General features: G+C 42.1%; 1 protein-coding gene across 1 annotated transcript in view; it reads left to right on the plus strand.

Annotated features, from left to right (window-relative positions):
* The window catches only part of ENTPD3 (ectonucleoside triphosphate diphosphohydrolase 3), a 39366-nt gene that overhangs the window by 1652 nt on the left and 21665 nt on the right, over positions 1–16049 (plus strand). Inside the window, exons 3-4 of the mRNA XM_008053872.1 lie at positions 2503–2630; positions 11142–11259. Coding sequence (XP_008052063.1) covers positions 2503–2630; positions 11142–11259 — 246 coding nt within the window. The remainder of the gene's footprint in view (positions 1–2502; positions 2631–11141; positions 11260–16049) is intronic.

Here is a 16049-nt window from a genome sequence, read left to right on the forward strand (position 1 = left end):
CTCTCTCTCTCTCTCTCTCTCTCTCTCTCTCTCTCTCTCTCACACACACACACACACACACACACACACACACACACACACACACACACACGCCTACCTCTAAGCTTGCTCCACCTGCCTCTGGAGCACTTTGGAGTTGCTCATGTGGAAGACCAAAAGACTCTGGCTTCTCCACGCTCAGGTAGGCACCTTGCAATTAGAGTGTTTGTCCAGCCCTAATGATAGCACAGCTCTAGGCTCCATTTCCTACACGAATGAGACCTGGTCTAGTCCATTTTGCTTTGCAGTAAGCCATTCTGCTGGGACAAGGGTTTGCTTAAGGTAATCATAGCTTTTTACTTGAAAACTGCTGAAACAGAGGACTTAGGAGGCCAGCCACGTGGCAGTGGTCAGGAAACTGCTTACATATCACACACCCCTCCCCCATGGATAGACGTCATGCCCCAAAATTGAGTATTCTCGCCTTCCAAAAGGATTTTAGGACAGTAAGGGCAATTTATATGAATTTTTTTTTTGTAAAGGGAAATTGTACTTAAGGAGTTAGTTTACTTTGATTTCCAGATTTTCCCCCAAAGCACTTTGAAATGATAATACAGAAACTGTAACATCACACATACAGACTAACCTGTCACATTCCTTCGGAAGGACAAGTTTAACTTGGCAGATGAAATCTCTACATGTCTTGTTAGGGGAAAAAATGTCTTAAACCTCTGTAACTGGCAGTGACATATGCATTCTTTGGAAGTTGATGCAGCTTTTGTGGATTAACTGGTTCCTGGCTGGTTTGTGTACTTTTATCTGGAATCCTGGAAAAGTGATCTGAAGGTCAACTTTATGGTAGCTGACTCTCTCTCCAATTACTATTGCAAATGATTCTGCAATGAGTAGCCTTGTGTATAAGTCATTTACACATGTAGGGCTAGTTCTGTGGCATAAATTCCCAGAAGCGGGATTACAAGTCTGATAGTATGCTCTTTTGCAATTTTGATAAATTTTGACAAATTACCCTTCATCGATGCTATACCAGTTTACATTCTCAATGACAAGAGAATTAAGGTATTAAGTGACCACCTTTGACATAAGGATGTGTCTGTGATTCCATCCACACTGCAAGAGAATCAGGGCAGAAAAGTTGGTTGTTCAGAGCCATGGAGACCAACTGCATGACTGTCCCTCCCCATGTAGTGAGTGTTGTGATATGATTGGATATTGGAGCTTAATCTAATTCTATCATGGTAGCATACACGTGCCTTTTTTTTTTTTTTTTTTTTTGCTTCTGGGAAAATGTCTCAGAAATAATGAAGGGACAAAGCATAAGTTATGGTGATCTAAGAATAAATGTTCTAGAATAGAACAGTATTTACTCTATTGCCACTCAGTAGAACTTTCTGTAATGATGGGAATGTTTTCTAGCTGTACTGTCCACTGTGGTAGCCATTAGACCACATGTGGTTACTGAACATTTGAAATGTGGTTAATAAGATTCAGGAATTGAGTTTTTTATTTTATTGTATTTTAACTAATTTACATGTAAATAGCCAACTTATGAGAAATATATTGAGATTCTCTGAATCTAGTGATCTTTCTATTATAATTTATTGTATTATTGAGACATTTGGGTACCATTTATGTTTATGTCCTAATAATTCTACCAAGGTTATTATTTAGTCATTATTTTAATTAAATGTCTTTTTTATCTTTACAAAAAATTAGATATACTTTATACCAGTGAAATTAATAGATCTTAAGTTGTGCCCCTAAATTGGGTACTCTTGAATTCCAAAAGTATATTTTTAGGATAGTGGGGACAATTTATAAGAATCTTTTAAAAAATAAATTATATCTAAGGAGCTGATTTACTTTGATTTTCAAGTTTTCCCCATAGGACTTTGAAAGATCTGATGAATTTTGACAAATGTACATATCCATGTACTCCATAATCCTATTAAGGTATACAGCCATTCCATAACCTCCAGAAAGTACCCATATGTTCCTTCCCAGTGAATCCCTGCCCCAAACCTCCAGGCAATCAACTGTTCTCATTTCTGTTACCTACGTGTTTTAGAACTTCACATAAATTGAATCATTTCAGTATAGTATATTACTAATTTCTATTTACTTAACTGAGATTATTTTTGAATGAAATATTATATCATCCACTTTAATAGAAAACTGAATATTTTTTATACTCCATTAAAACGAATGTTATTGTAATTCATCTCAGGGATGACCAGTAATATGCATGATATACTTTGAGAAATACTAGAAAACTAGACCATACTTACCCTCCCTGAAAACACTGTTTTAGTCCACAGTTTTAGGGGATAGATAAGTGGGTATTGGAGCTTGCTTGCTACTTCACCTTAAAAATGTGGGTCTCACCAACTTCAAATGAAGTGGTTTATGTACATGATTATGGACTCAGTCCATGAATTTTACAAAGAAGACCAATGCCTAGTTCCTACTTTTCCCTCATGTATCTTCTGGGTCTTCTCATTTTAGGCTTCAGGGCCCTCTACCGAACCCCAGCCATCATCGCGTTGGTGGTCTTGCTTGTAAGTGTTGTGGTGCTTGTGAGTATCACACTCATCCAGATCCACAAGCAAGAGGTCCTCCCTCCAGGACTGAAGGTAAGTGTGAATAAAAAATATCTAGTTTTCTATCAAAGTGGATGATATAATATTTCATTCAAAAATAATCTCAGTTAAGTAAATAGAAATTAGTAATATACTATACTGAAATGATTCAATTTATGCTTTAGGCAGAGGTAAGAAGGAAGCTATGGCATAAATTATTCTAAAACCGTGAATTAGAAGAACAGAAAATCCTTTGCCTCTGCCTCTTGCTGGAGCCAGGAGAAAGTAGTGTAAGACCCAAGGAAGAAGATCTGGACATACTGGGTTGTGATGTTTGAGGCTACAGATTTTTGCTTTGACTTCTGACTGTAGGAACCAAAGCTAACATTTGTAGCCAAGAATTTCAGATGGCTACCAAAGATTACCAGTTAGTGCAGTTTCCATTTTTACCAGCTTGTTTGTTCCTCCAGACCACATAACCCTGATCATGAGTGAAGACCAAAAGGCCTAGCCTGGTTAAACAAAAAGGCAAGGACTTGAGAAGGCCTACTTAAATTGTATTTGTGCTATGTCTCCGGAGTCTAGAACATGTACCATGATCCCTCCAGCCCTTCCCCCAGAAAATGACTCAGTACCTTGTGCTTAGTCCCAGTGGCTTCTCTCGGTCCTTGTTAAGTTCATCCTCAAATTACCTGTTAAATGATTTCTGATAGGCTGAGAATTATAATGCATCACCCCAGCTGTGGCGCTGAGGATGCCCTTAGAGACCGGAGTCATGATATCACAAGGGGCTGACAAATAAAGGTGAAGAGAGTCAGTGAGTTCTTCAATTATTTTGGGTAAAGATCAGCAAACTTTTTCTGTAAAGGGCCAAATAGTGCATATTTTAGGCTTTGAGGGCCAATCATAACCTCTTTTGTATATTCTTCTTTGTTTTTTGACTCATTAAGAATGTAGAAACCCTTCTTAGCTGGAGGGCCATAGGAACCAAGTAATTCAGCCATGTTATTTGAATCTCATTCAGCATTTACACTTGACCTCACAAGTTTTTTCTCTATCTTCTTCCTATTATTGGCTATTCAAAGGCTATGTTTGAAATACATAGAAATTCTGTGATGACTTCTTTCTTTCATTTTTACAAGAAAAGAAACTAGTATTATCTGGGGCTCTGTGGATTTGTTTGACCTAGCATTCTGAGGCGACTTTCCTAAAGAATTAGAGTAAAATCTCCTTTAAATAATAGCACTTTGTTTCTTGATAGGATATTTTAATTAAAAATCTCAGCCCTCATAAATAACATGAATAAAAAAGAAAAAGAAATCTTATGCAACCAGCCAATGATGAGAGGAAAACAAATTATCTGATTGTCCAAAGACATCAGCTGAGACCTAGAAAAGCTGTTTTCCAAAGCTCCAGGCACTGTCTTCTTCTATAATCTACTATATATAAAATCAGGACTGCAGCTAAAAGTAATCATTCTTTATACCTTGTGTAGCACTAGTCAGTTCAGTGAGCACTTTTACCTGACTTATCTCATTTAGCTTTCATGTCAGCTGTAGAAGGTAGGCCAGTGAATGACAAGACCAGAACTTAAACCTGGTCCCCTCTTTCCCCAAGGCCAGGGCTCTCTTCACTGCCTCTCACTTCTCCCTGATTCTGAGTTCTGAGTGGAGACTCCATGAAGAGGGATTGGCCTCAGATAGGAGAACACATTCTAGCTTGGACAGGAGGGAAGGTTGAGAGGATGGATGTAGATGAAGGTAGGTTTGTTAAACTGAGGGAGAGGAGTTAAGCATAGTACACCCTTAGACCCCAAAGACTGGGCCCCCATCCCTGAGCCTCATATGGAAGAAGGATCAACTCTAGCTACCCTCTAGATTCATCTTTCCATGACACAAATGAATATGCCTGCTCAGAGTTCATGTTCACCCTTCTAGAACTTGCTGTGATGCCTAGGACCTCAGAATCCAGGGTCTTATGCCTTCAAAACAGTGTCATAAAAACACCCCAAATCCAGGGTCTATGTGGGCTTCCTTCTGAGGGTGGACCTTACCCACCACTGGTCTAAGGGGGGGCCAAGAGGCAGCTACTTGCAAGGATTATAGACAGAGCATGGCTGTGGGGTTTGAGCTGTCCACACACAGGTGCATGCAGCAACTCTTTACTCTGTAGATTTCCCAGGGATGGGAAGAGAACAAGTTTTGGGGTGATGGGGAAGGGCATAAGCCTCCATTTATAAGATTTTGCCTCAGGACCTACAAATATTAGGGAGGGCTGGTTAAGGCAGTTGCCAACTGATGGCTTCCACTTATTCTGAGAGGTAAGAGATAAGGCCTCTGTTCATACTGGAGGGACATGGAGGAGTTAAATTGAAGACTAGACAAGTAAAGTGAGTAGAAAAGTAGATTTCTGGGAAATATAGGGGCATTGTTGAAGGAGAAGACCACACATGTTGAATGTCTTAGGTTGGGTTCCCCTAGTCAAACATGTGACTACAAGTAGATCATCTAGGGATGATCCCAGGAAGCACAGATAGGGGAATGGGGACAAGAGACAGGAGGTTAGGTAGCCACTAGGGGGCCTGCTATCCAGCAAGCGAGTGCTGTGGGCAACTGGGGCTCAATCCTGCTGGGGATCTCTGGAAGCCAATGCAGAATTCACCTTGAGTTGCCCATATCAAGGGATCATATAGACACATGCCTCACAGTTGTCCCACTCAAGGGCATATGTATACACCAACTGCCATCAGTCATTGGTTAGGAAGCCGCTCCCTGGGGGATATTAACTCTCTAGTATTCCTGCATGCTGTATAGTAGGCTCAGGCCACTAGAAAAAGCCTTCAGTCAGGTGGAAGGTGGATGGTTGTACATCACAGCAGTAAGATCTGAGAGGATTTGGCTAGGGAATCGGCAGTGACTGTCCCATGTAAATATTGTGTTATTATCCCTATTTTGCAGATGAGAAACAGAGGAACAGAAAGGGCAACCAGCACTTATGGTTATGCAAATTGAAAATACCAGAGCTGGTATAGAGGAAAGTAAAGAGAACAGAGAACAATGGCCTTAAGTAAGCGTTTGTCTCCATCAATTAGCAGACAGTTCAAAGAGAGGATTTTAAGTCTCTACAGAATCTTGCTATCAGACCCTAACCACAGCTGCAGATGACAGGAAGTTGTATAACATAAGAAGATTGGCTCAGAATGTCCATTTGCTTAATTGGGTGGATTGAATGTGAGAAAAGATGGATGTTCTGGGCCAGTTGAACCAGGAGTGGAACAGGAAGTAGAATGACAGCTTTTTTTCTCAGGATATTGAGAGACCTCTCTTCCTTTTTCTGCAGTATGTTCTGGGGCTGGGGAAGAGCATTGTGAGGGGTGAAGTTGAGTGAAGATGAGGATTTTTTTAGCCGGGCACAGTGACTCATGTCTGTAATCAAAGCACTTTGCGAGGTCAAAGCAGGAGGATTGCTTCAGCCCAGGAGTTTGAAACCAGCCTGGGCAACAAAGCAAAACCTTATCTCTAAAAATAAAAATTAAAAAATTAACCAGGTATGGTGGCGTGCGCCTATAGTCCCAACTACTTGGAAGACTGAAGCAGAAGGATCTCCTGAGTCCAGGAAGTCAAGGCTGCAGTGAGTCATGATTGTGCCATTGCACTCCAGCCTGGTGCTTTTAAATTGCTTTTCATGTTTATGTTTTGTTTATATCATGAGCCCTGTTTTGCCTTTTGTGTAGCGCACAATGGGGTATAAAGGGCCTGCTCCCCAGCAGCCCAACTGGAGAGCCCTGGAATGGTCCACAATACCCTTGTGCAAGATCATGGTATCTGGCTAATAGATACCTTGGCTTGCCAAACATTGGTTTATGTGAGTTTCAGAGCAGAACTATTAAAACTCAGTCAAGGGGCGAAAATGTTCCCAGTCCCTTGTAGTACTGGTCTGACCTGCTCCACAAGTTTGAAGAGTAAACATGATGGCATCACTTTTATTTTTCATTCAGGCTCCCACCTGCTTTATTATCATTAGGTCCAATACCTCCCCCTTGAGACTTCGCCCTCCCCACCTCCAATCACAACCATCCAAGAATCTTGGAGCTTGTCTGTCCAATGATCAATATCCCATTGTCATTGCCTCCTGTGGCCACATAAAGTCACTGTTGAAGATGGATCCTGCAGTCTTAAGGTTTCCAGAAGGGCTTGTCCATTGTGACCTACTCAGGCCACATTCGTTCCCCATGCTGGGACCAAGATTGTAGGCCATTTGATCAACATCCCCATACTCAGCCATTACTCCCCAAAGCACAGCCACTGGCCCAGTCTGTCTTAAAATCATTCCCTTCTCTCTCTCTCTTTTTTTTTTTTGAGTTGGAGTCTCACTCTGTTGCCCAGGCTCGAATGCAGTGGCATACTCACTGCCACCACAATCTCGACCTGCTAGGCTCAGGCAATCCTTCCACCTCAGCCTTCCGAGTAACTGGAACTACAGGTACATGCCACCACACCCAGCTAATTTTTTGATTTGTTGTAAAGATGAGGCCTCACCAAGTTGCCCAGGATGGTCTTGAACCCATTGGCTCAAGCAAAAAAAGCATTCCCTTCTAATTCTATTGTACCTTGCTCATCAACTTGGATTTCTGGCACTTTCTGACCCACCCTGATCCATCCCTTGAAAAACAAGAGTTGGATCATTGGTTTTTTCAAGAAAGCCCAGCCTCCTTATACAAACTGGTCTACCTCTCTTCCAACCGGTTTTGCACACCACTTAGCGAAGAGTGCGCTTTCAATGTACTTATCAGGCATGTATCAGGTCAAGGCTATAATGCCATATCAGGCACCCTGTTACTGCACAATCACCCCATTAGATTTGGTTTCCTCGGAGCTCAGTGAAAGCATGGGGGCTTATGAGTACAGGTTTTAGAGTCAGACCCAGACTTGATCCCAGGTCTGTGATATTGGGCATTTATTACCTCTATGAGTCTCAGTTTTCCTATATGTCAAATGGGGATGATGGTAATATCTGCCTTATAAAGGCAATCACACTTATTAAAGCACTTTGTGTAGTGCCTAGCATATTATGAGTGCTCAATCGTGTGTATTACTACTACTATTCTTATTATTATAGTGATAATAGTAATTAACAAATCTAAGAAAGCTGACTTTATGATTTTGCTTTTGCTATCACACATCCTTGTTGGACCAGGGAGTTTAGTACTGAAGACTGTCTTCTTTCAGTTAACTCACTGAGTGTGTCTTCAGATCCACATGCAAGCCATGCTTTTTCTGACACTGCATTAGACAGAGGATAATTTATTACTTTTTATCTAAACATCACCAGTCTCACTAAACTGAAAGAAATTCATGTCCACCCCCTCTCCCCCAATGGACCTGTACTGAGTTCCACTGATTTAGACAGATGACCTCTGAAAACTGGTTAAACACCAGTTTTTCCATGTTTGAAAATGGCAGTGAATGATGGTGGGGCTAGATCAGTGTTAGTCAGTAGAGTTGGGCCTCAAGGCTGGCCCCAGTCTGCATATCAGCAGAGGCCTGAGGGACAGCCACTTCTCCAAGCTCCCAGAGCAAAGTCTGGCTGCTTGCAGACTCTGGTGAAAGCTGGGTCCCAGCTGGAGTTACGAATGAGAATGAATACTCTTCCTTCTTTGTGATCTTGGCCTGGCAGCCCTGGGCTTCATACACAGGGAAAACATGTATCCTTTGTGAAGAGTTGGGATGATTTGGGGAAAGGTAGGTCATCGCTGTTCTCTTATTCTCTCTCTCCTCTTGTTTTACCAGTCAGCACTAGTTGTGACAGGGCCGGTGGGAGAGGTGGTGATCAAATCAGCAGCAGGAGTTAGGAAAGAAAGCAGACTGAGAATATGGGGCCCTGAACCTCTTTAGTGCCCGGTTTCCTTCTTGCCTTCAGTTTCAACCTGTGATTTAATCTCACTGTGAGTCTCTGCCTGGGACAGACTGTGAACAATGCCACCCTTGTTCACTGCGAGGGATGTCATGTCAGGATTCTGATCAACAGTCATCAGACTAGAGGGATGAGATTAAGAGGCTGTCCAAGGTCGGATGCTATGGCTCAAGCCTGTAATCCCAGCACTTTGGGAGACCGAGGTGAGCGGATTGCCTGAACCCGAGGTTCGAGAACAGTCTGGGCAACTAGGTGAGACTTCATCTCTACAATAAATCTAAAAATTAGCTGGGCATGGTAGCACATGCCTGTAGTTCTGGCTACTTGGAAGGCTGAGGCCGAAGAATCGCCTGAGCCCAGCAGGTCGATGCTGGGGTGGCCATGAACATGCCACTGCACTCCAACCTGGACGATGGAGTGAGACTCCAACTCCAAAAAAAAGAAGAGGCCATTCAAGTTCAAATACCAGTGTAAACAGGATGTTCATAATAGAGAAGCTATGATTCAGAAGCTGCAACAACTTTTTTTGGTCCTGTTTCAAATAAAGCAAGCACTTGTAATATAGGTAGTAGGAAATTGGACACCTAAATGTCTAGAATTGGGAAATTGGTTAAATAAATTATTCTATATCTATCTTTTTTTTTTGAGTCAGAGTCTTACTCTGTCGCCCAGGCTGGAGTGCGGTGGCACGCTCATGACCACCACAGACGCGAACTGCTAGACTCAGGTGATCCTTCCACCTCAGCTTTCCAAGTAGCTGGAACCACAGGCATATGCCACCATACCCAGCTAATTTTTTTTTTAATTTATTGTAGAGATGAGGTCTCACCATGTTGTTCAGGCTGGTCTCAAACCCCTGTGCTCAGGTAAACCTATCGCCTCTGCCTTCCAAAGTGGCTTGAGCCACTGCGCCTGGCTAAATTATTCTATATCTAACAATGGATGTCATGAATGTATGAAAATGATTCAGTCTACTTCTACTGGTAGGGAAATATGGTCATGATATACATACTGTTGAGAAAAGAGCATTGCAAAAAACTATGTACCGTATGATCCTGTGTTGATTTAAAAACACACACCTAAACATATACAGGGGATGCCAAAAAAATGTATATGCATCTTAAGTATGACATTTACTCAAAAGATGACATTAATCAAATGAATGCTAGCATCACCATGTGACAGGCAGGACAGTCAAAGAAAATAGTGGAAGCAGTTAAGCAAACATTATACTACACATTACCATCATAATTGAATTCAACTTCGAAAACTAATCTATAGATAACATCTCTTAAAATGCGTATACGTTGTTTTGGACATGCCCTGTATGTATACATATAGCCATATGTACAGAAAACAGTTAGAAAAGATCTATAACAAGGGGTTAAAGCAATAGTTGGATTTGAGGGGTGTTATTTGCTTTTATTTTCTCTTTCTTGCTTTGTAATTTTACTTGCCTATTTTGCTTGACTGGTATTTCTATGTGTGATGATATAGAGCAGCCACTAATCATCAGGCATATGGTCTCCTATTTACTTCTGAAAGCAAGTTGTCTAAAGATAAAAGAACCCAGAAAAGTTAGATGTATTACCTGCTGTCGTAACATTAAGAATCCATCGAGTCAGCTTGCCTCTAGACCCAGCTTCCTCATACTCTGTGGGACAAGCTAACCCAAAGGTGGTAGAATGAGGGAAATGCTGCCACCCTGAAGGCCCCTGAATGCTTTAGGATGACCCTAAGCACAACCAGATACTCGGCTTAGGCAGCATCACTAATTCTTATCTCTAGGCTACTAATACATATTCTTTCCTGGTTAGGTTTCGTCCAGGCCCACCTCTCTGGGGCCTGCCTCAGGCTGGGCAGATCAGTCCAGGACCCCCAGCCTACAGTCCTGTGTGCAGCCAGCACCAGCACTGCTCAGCCTCACCTGTCTGTCTGTTTATTCACATATGTATTACCAAATGCGTGTGTAGGAGCGCTGTGTCAATATTGTTTTGTATTTTGTTTTTTCTTTTTAATTATGAATATGTTCATTCTGAGGGCAGATGCAGATGGGTGTCTCTCCCTTATGAGAGCTTCCCACAGTTTCTTTCTATAGTTTACTTTTGATTGTTTATTTCAAGGCTGATAAGCCTAGACGTTTGGAGAATAAAGGGCATGCAGGTGACTAGCCATTCATTTCCCTTCTGAGATCCAGGTGGTTTCTGTTCCTTATTTTTGGAGATCTGGATTAGAGGGAATCCGGGGAACTATGTTTGTAATACAAGATCCATGGAGTACAATTCTCAACCTTGATTGCATATTGGAATCATCTGGGAGCTTTAAAAACCTGTGGATGCCCCGTCCACTCTCAGAGAGTCATTGCATTGGTCTGGGGTGCAGCCTTGCCACTGGGAGTTGTTTAAGCTCCCCAGGTGATTCTAATTCACAACCAAGACTGAGAGCCCTAGACCCTGACCTACCTCACCTCATCCCCTTCCCCCACAGTCCAAGGAAACAAAATTAGCTTGGAGAAAATCATCTCTTTTCTTGGTCAGTCCCTACATAAGGGAAGTAGTGTGGATTAGGGTATTTAGCATTCTCAGTGCCCTCTGGGAAAGTTCTCAAGGGGTCCCAGCCAGTTTCTGACTCTCCCTTCTTCTTTTTATTCAGTATGGAATTGTGCTGGATGCCGGATCTTCCAGAACCACAGTCTATGTGTATCAGTGGCCAGCAGAAAAGGAAAATAATACAGGAGTGGTCAGTCAAACTTTCAAATGCAGCGTGAAAGGTAAGGACCAAAGTGTGTCTGGGAGTCTCAAAGAGAAGCAAGGTAGAGTCCTAAGTCTTTCAGAGGCCTGGAGAGGTCCTGAGAAGCTGCTGGGAGGCAGGGAATATGGATTGGACAATTGGAGTCAGGAAAATAGGACATCTTGTGCTAGTGCTACTCTTCATCAGTAGAGAAACCATAGTCCTATCACTTCCCTTCTCTGGTCCTACATTTTCTCACCTGTAAACATGGTTGTGGATGAGTATCAAGAACTGTGAATGGTCTGAGATTTCCCCCTGCCATATTTTCATGGGACCTAGAAGACACAAGACTCCTGGGTCAAAACAAAGGACAGTTTGTTACTCACAGTAATAGCAGTAGCCAGAGTATCAGCATTTTCTTGCCCTAGTTCTCTGACTCACTATGTGCACAGAATGATGCAAAGAGGGCCAAATAGTGCACGCCCATGCAGTGGATTCTGTCACAGAAGAGGAAACCTGAGATTAGAGAAACATTTCTAGTGGGCAGTGAGCATGCCTGCTTTTTGCTATGGAGGGCAACACTATCTTTATATTCCAAGGATGCTTGCTATGCAAATATTCTTTTTTTTTTTTTTACTTTTTTAATTTTTATTTTAAGGTTGTGGGGTACACTTCCAGATTCGGTATACAAATGATCATTGTGTAGGTAAAGTTTGGACCTCACTTTGGTCCCCACTTCACCTTATGCAAACATTTTTAAAGGTAGGCCAGAACAAGGGCAGTCAGCATCTCTGCTCATAAGACATGCAGAAATGCAAGAAGCACATGGAAAATTATTTTCCAACAGGGGCAACGGATGGCTGTGTATATGTAGGGTGGGGGATGGTTTGCAGAAGGACTGACAATATGTGAACAAATGGAAATGGTTCTGTTCCAGTAAAGCCTTATTTATGGATACTGAAATTTTGAATTTCATATAATTCTCATATGTCACAAAATACTATTCTTTTTTGACATTTTTCCTCACCATTAAAAAAAGTAAGAACTTTCTTAATTCACAGGCTGTACAGAAAATGGGGGTAAACGGATTTGGTCCACAGGCTGCCAACCCCTGAATTAAAATATGATCAGCCCTGCCTTTTCTACAACATATTCTGAATTTGTTAACTCCTCTCCTTCTTTATAGTTTTGTCTTATGTATTTAGTTTTTCTTGTTTTTGAAAATGAATTCAATCTTGAGCCCAGGAGTTTGAGACCAGCCTGGGCAACACAGTGAGACCTTATTTCTACAAAAAAATTTTAAAATTAGCCAGGCATGGTGGCACATGACTGTAGTCAGCTACTTAGGAGGCTGAGGCAGAAGGATTGCCTGACCCTAGGAGGTGAAGATTGTGGTAAGCCATGATCATAGCACTGCACTACAGCCTGGGTGGCAGTGAGACCCCAACACACACACACACAAGAAAGCAAATGTGTATTTATAGAAATGGAATCGAACATATATTTTTCTGTAATTCGCTTTGTTTACTAACATTGAGTTTTTAAGATTCATCCATGTTGATGTGAGTAGCTGTAGCTTGTTTATTTTTCCTTGTTGATGGACATTTGTATTTCCCTGTTTACTAGTAAGGTTTACTATCTGTCCATATGTTTATGGTGATTTCTATTTTCTGTGAAATGCCTGTATATGTCTTTTGCTCATCTTTCTACTGAATTGCTTGTCTTTTTCTTGCTGATTCATTAACATTTTCATAAATATTCTTAATATGAATGCTTTGCAAATATTATTCTATTATTGCTAATATATTTTCACAGTTTATAGTTTGTCTTTTTGGTTTCTTCATGATGCCTTTTGATGAATAGAGGTTCTTGATATTTAGATACCACTATCAATCTTCTCCGTTGAGGTGTGCTCTTTTGTATATTTTATTTAAGAAATAATTCCGTAACCTGAGGCTATAAAGATCTCCTAGGCCTGGCTTGGTGGCTCATCCTATAATCCCAGCACTTTAAGAGGCCAAGGTGAATGGATTGCCTGAACCCGTGGGTTCAAGACCAACCCAGGCAACTTGGTGAGACCACATCTCTACAATAAATAAAAATTACCTGGGCATGGTAGTACACACCTGTGGTTCCAGCTACATGGAAGACTCAGGCAGAAGGATCGCCAGAGCCTAACAAGTTGACGCTGGGTGGCTGTGAGTGTGCCACTGCACTCCAGCCTGAGTGACAGAGTGAGACTCTAACTCAAAAAAAAAAATCTTCTTCTGTCAAAAGTGTTATAATTTTGCCTCTTACAATTAAGCCTTTAGTTCACATAATCAAGCCCAGTTAATGAGTAAATATATGTGTAGGCCTTTTAAAAGTTATCCTCTTCCTCTTTAGAGCAATAGGATCTTTGAATTGACCTGAAACCTCCCAACCAGTGTGTCCTGAATGTGTTCAATGTGTCCTTCACCTCAGTCTAACAACAGGTTAGAGACTCCAGAACTTTCCTCCAAACCCCAAGCAGCCTCCTTCATTTCCTTCAGTGAGCTGTCCTAATATTGTAAGTTCATGAGGGTCATGACATCGAAAAAGTTGGAAAGTAGATTTAGCCTTTCCCATAGGGAGACCAAGAATCTTCGTTGGATAACCAGAGTAAATTCCGGTCATCTCCCTCCCAGGATGGTAGCCAGGAGCTTGCCTATCCAGATGCACAGCTGTTGTAGGTTAGGTTCTCTAGAAGCAGATGTTGAGACAGAGCTTGGGATGCAAAGTAGTTATTAGAGACCCATTCCTATAACAGGAAGGGGGCAGAAGAAGGATTGAACAGAAAGAGAAGTCAAAGGTCAATGCTGGAAGCTTCAACTAATCAGAGTTATCCTGCATTGGGTTGAAATGTTGTGAAGTACCTGGGCTGGAGTACCCCTGGTGCCATCACTCATTGGATGTTTGCCACCCTGGGAAGAGTAAGGTCTTGAGCAAGACAGCTCACTGCAGCTGAGGAAAACCCTGAAGGAGGGGACAACTGGGGCAAATAAGTCTTTATTTGAAGGGATATCTACATGGCATGTCTTTGGGTTCACCACAACAGGGGACTTGTATGTTTTCTAAGTATTGTTTGTACTGTTATTTATAGGCCACAGGCATCTTGCTCTGACCTCAGCCAGCAATCCCCTATCTGTTTAGCTAACTTCTGAGCCATTTCCTTACCTCCAAACATGAAAGAGGGCAGCAGGATGCTTCTTTCAAAGAGAGACCACCCACCCCAAGGAAAGAGAGGGCAGTGTAGGGTAGTGATTAAAACTGTACCTCATCCCTACTGTGTGAGCCCTGGAACGTTATCTGACCACTCTGAGTCTGACCCCCTCATCTCTAAAAGAAAGATAATAATAATAATAATGCCTACCCCATAGGAGTGATTTGAAGATTCAGTGGCATAATATAGGTAAAGCAGGTAGCAAATGCCTGGCATATCATAAGCGTTCAATAAGTACTAGCTGTTATTATTATATTCATGGTCTACCACAATCCGGAACCTCTGGAGGATCCTCTTGCCAGTTATAAGATGTCTTTAGACCCAGGAAAACAATTCAGCCAAGTCAGTCTTCGTGGCCTTATGACTATAGGGGGAGGTAGGACTTTCATGGGAAGGGATCATAAGCAATCCCTCATGAGAAAGGACCCTTGGCCCACCCTGGATGCCATATGTAATTTGGAGAGGGATGCAGCCACTGAGCCCACAACACATCCATAAATGGATGTTCTCTCCTTTGATCACAATAGCCTCAGGAATCCATATATACTCTGAATGAACAGAAGACCACAAGCTAAAGCTTAAATGACAGAGTAGAAGTTCAGCAAGTGTCATCCCCTCAAAGACATGAGGCTTGTCCAAGGATAATTTGGGTTTCTGATTTCTCAGTTACAAATTTCCCAGGACTTCCCTGCCTCGGTCAAACAGAGGAGGGTGGTGAATACTTCCTCACCCAGCAGTGATTCCCAGAAGCCTAAGCCCTCAGAAATGTCTTTCTCTGGGGATCCCTGGTGGGTATTAACCCTCAGTTGCTGCAGTTTTCCATGAGTTCAGTGGGCACTGCCTTTGCTGGTGGTCCTCAGCTGGAATCTGTAGCTCTGGCTGCTTGTGGTAAAGCCATCATCCCCTTGCATGGCCTGGTTCACTGTATGCCTATCTTCTCTTTTGCAGTGCTCATGCCTGCTGCTGCCTTCTTTCACAAGGAACATTCAAGATGTCTTTCTTTTAAACTAGTAATTTAAAAGTCTCTGAGCTCCACTGGAACCTAAACTTAACTATCTCCTCCACTGAAATGCCTAAAAGTGTTGCTTCAGGGATCAGACCACCACAGTACTGGAAAGCATCCTTTTTGTGCCATCTCTTCAACCCTCTCTTTTCATATTGAAATAGTAATTTCAATGCTCTTTTATGAGGTTGTAAATCCCCAAATCCCTGTGAGTACCATCTTCCCCCACAACCTTCCCCCAAGAAGGCTTAAGGAACCTTCTGCAAATAGTCCCTCTGGTGCCATACCCCAAGGTTTCATCATTCTCTCTTTTTCCTCACTATCCCCTATCCAGAGACCAGCTCTAGCAAATTGTACTTTGCTCCAGATTGGACTACTCAATCCCCTTGCTATAGATTATGTATGCTGGTTGGACAGTCTCATTGATCGAGCCATTTCATATTCCAAGTAAATAAATAAGCAGATAAATAAACAGCTTTGGGGGAGATTTCTGGAGCAGCAGAAAAAACACCAGACAGGGTTAAGGGTGGATGTTTGGAAGTAGTCTAAATGGAAGACATACTGAGTGGACCATGTGGGGGGGGGG

The sequence above is a fragment of the Carlito syrichta genome, unplaced genomic scaffold (genome assembly GCF_000164805.1).
Source record: "Carlito syrichta isolate Samal-C Ts95f unplaced genomic scaffold, Tarsius_syrichta-2.0.1 Scaffold288790, whole genome shotgun sequence".
In the NCBI taxonomy this organism is placed as follows: domain Eukaryota; kingdom Metazoa; phylum Chordata; class Mammalia; order Primates; family Tarsiidae; genus Carlito; species Carlito syrichta.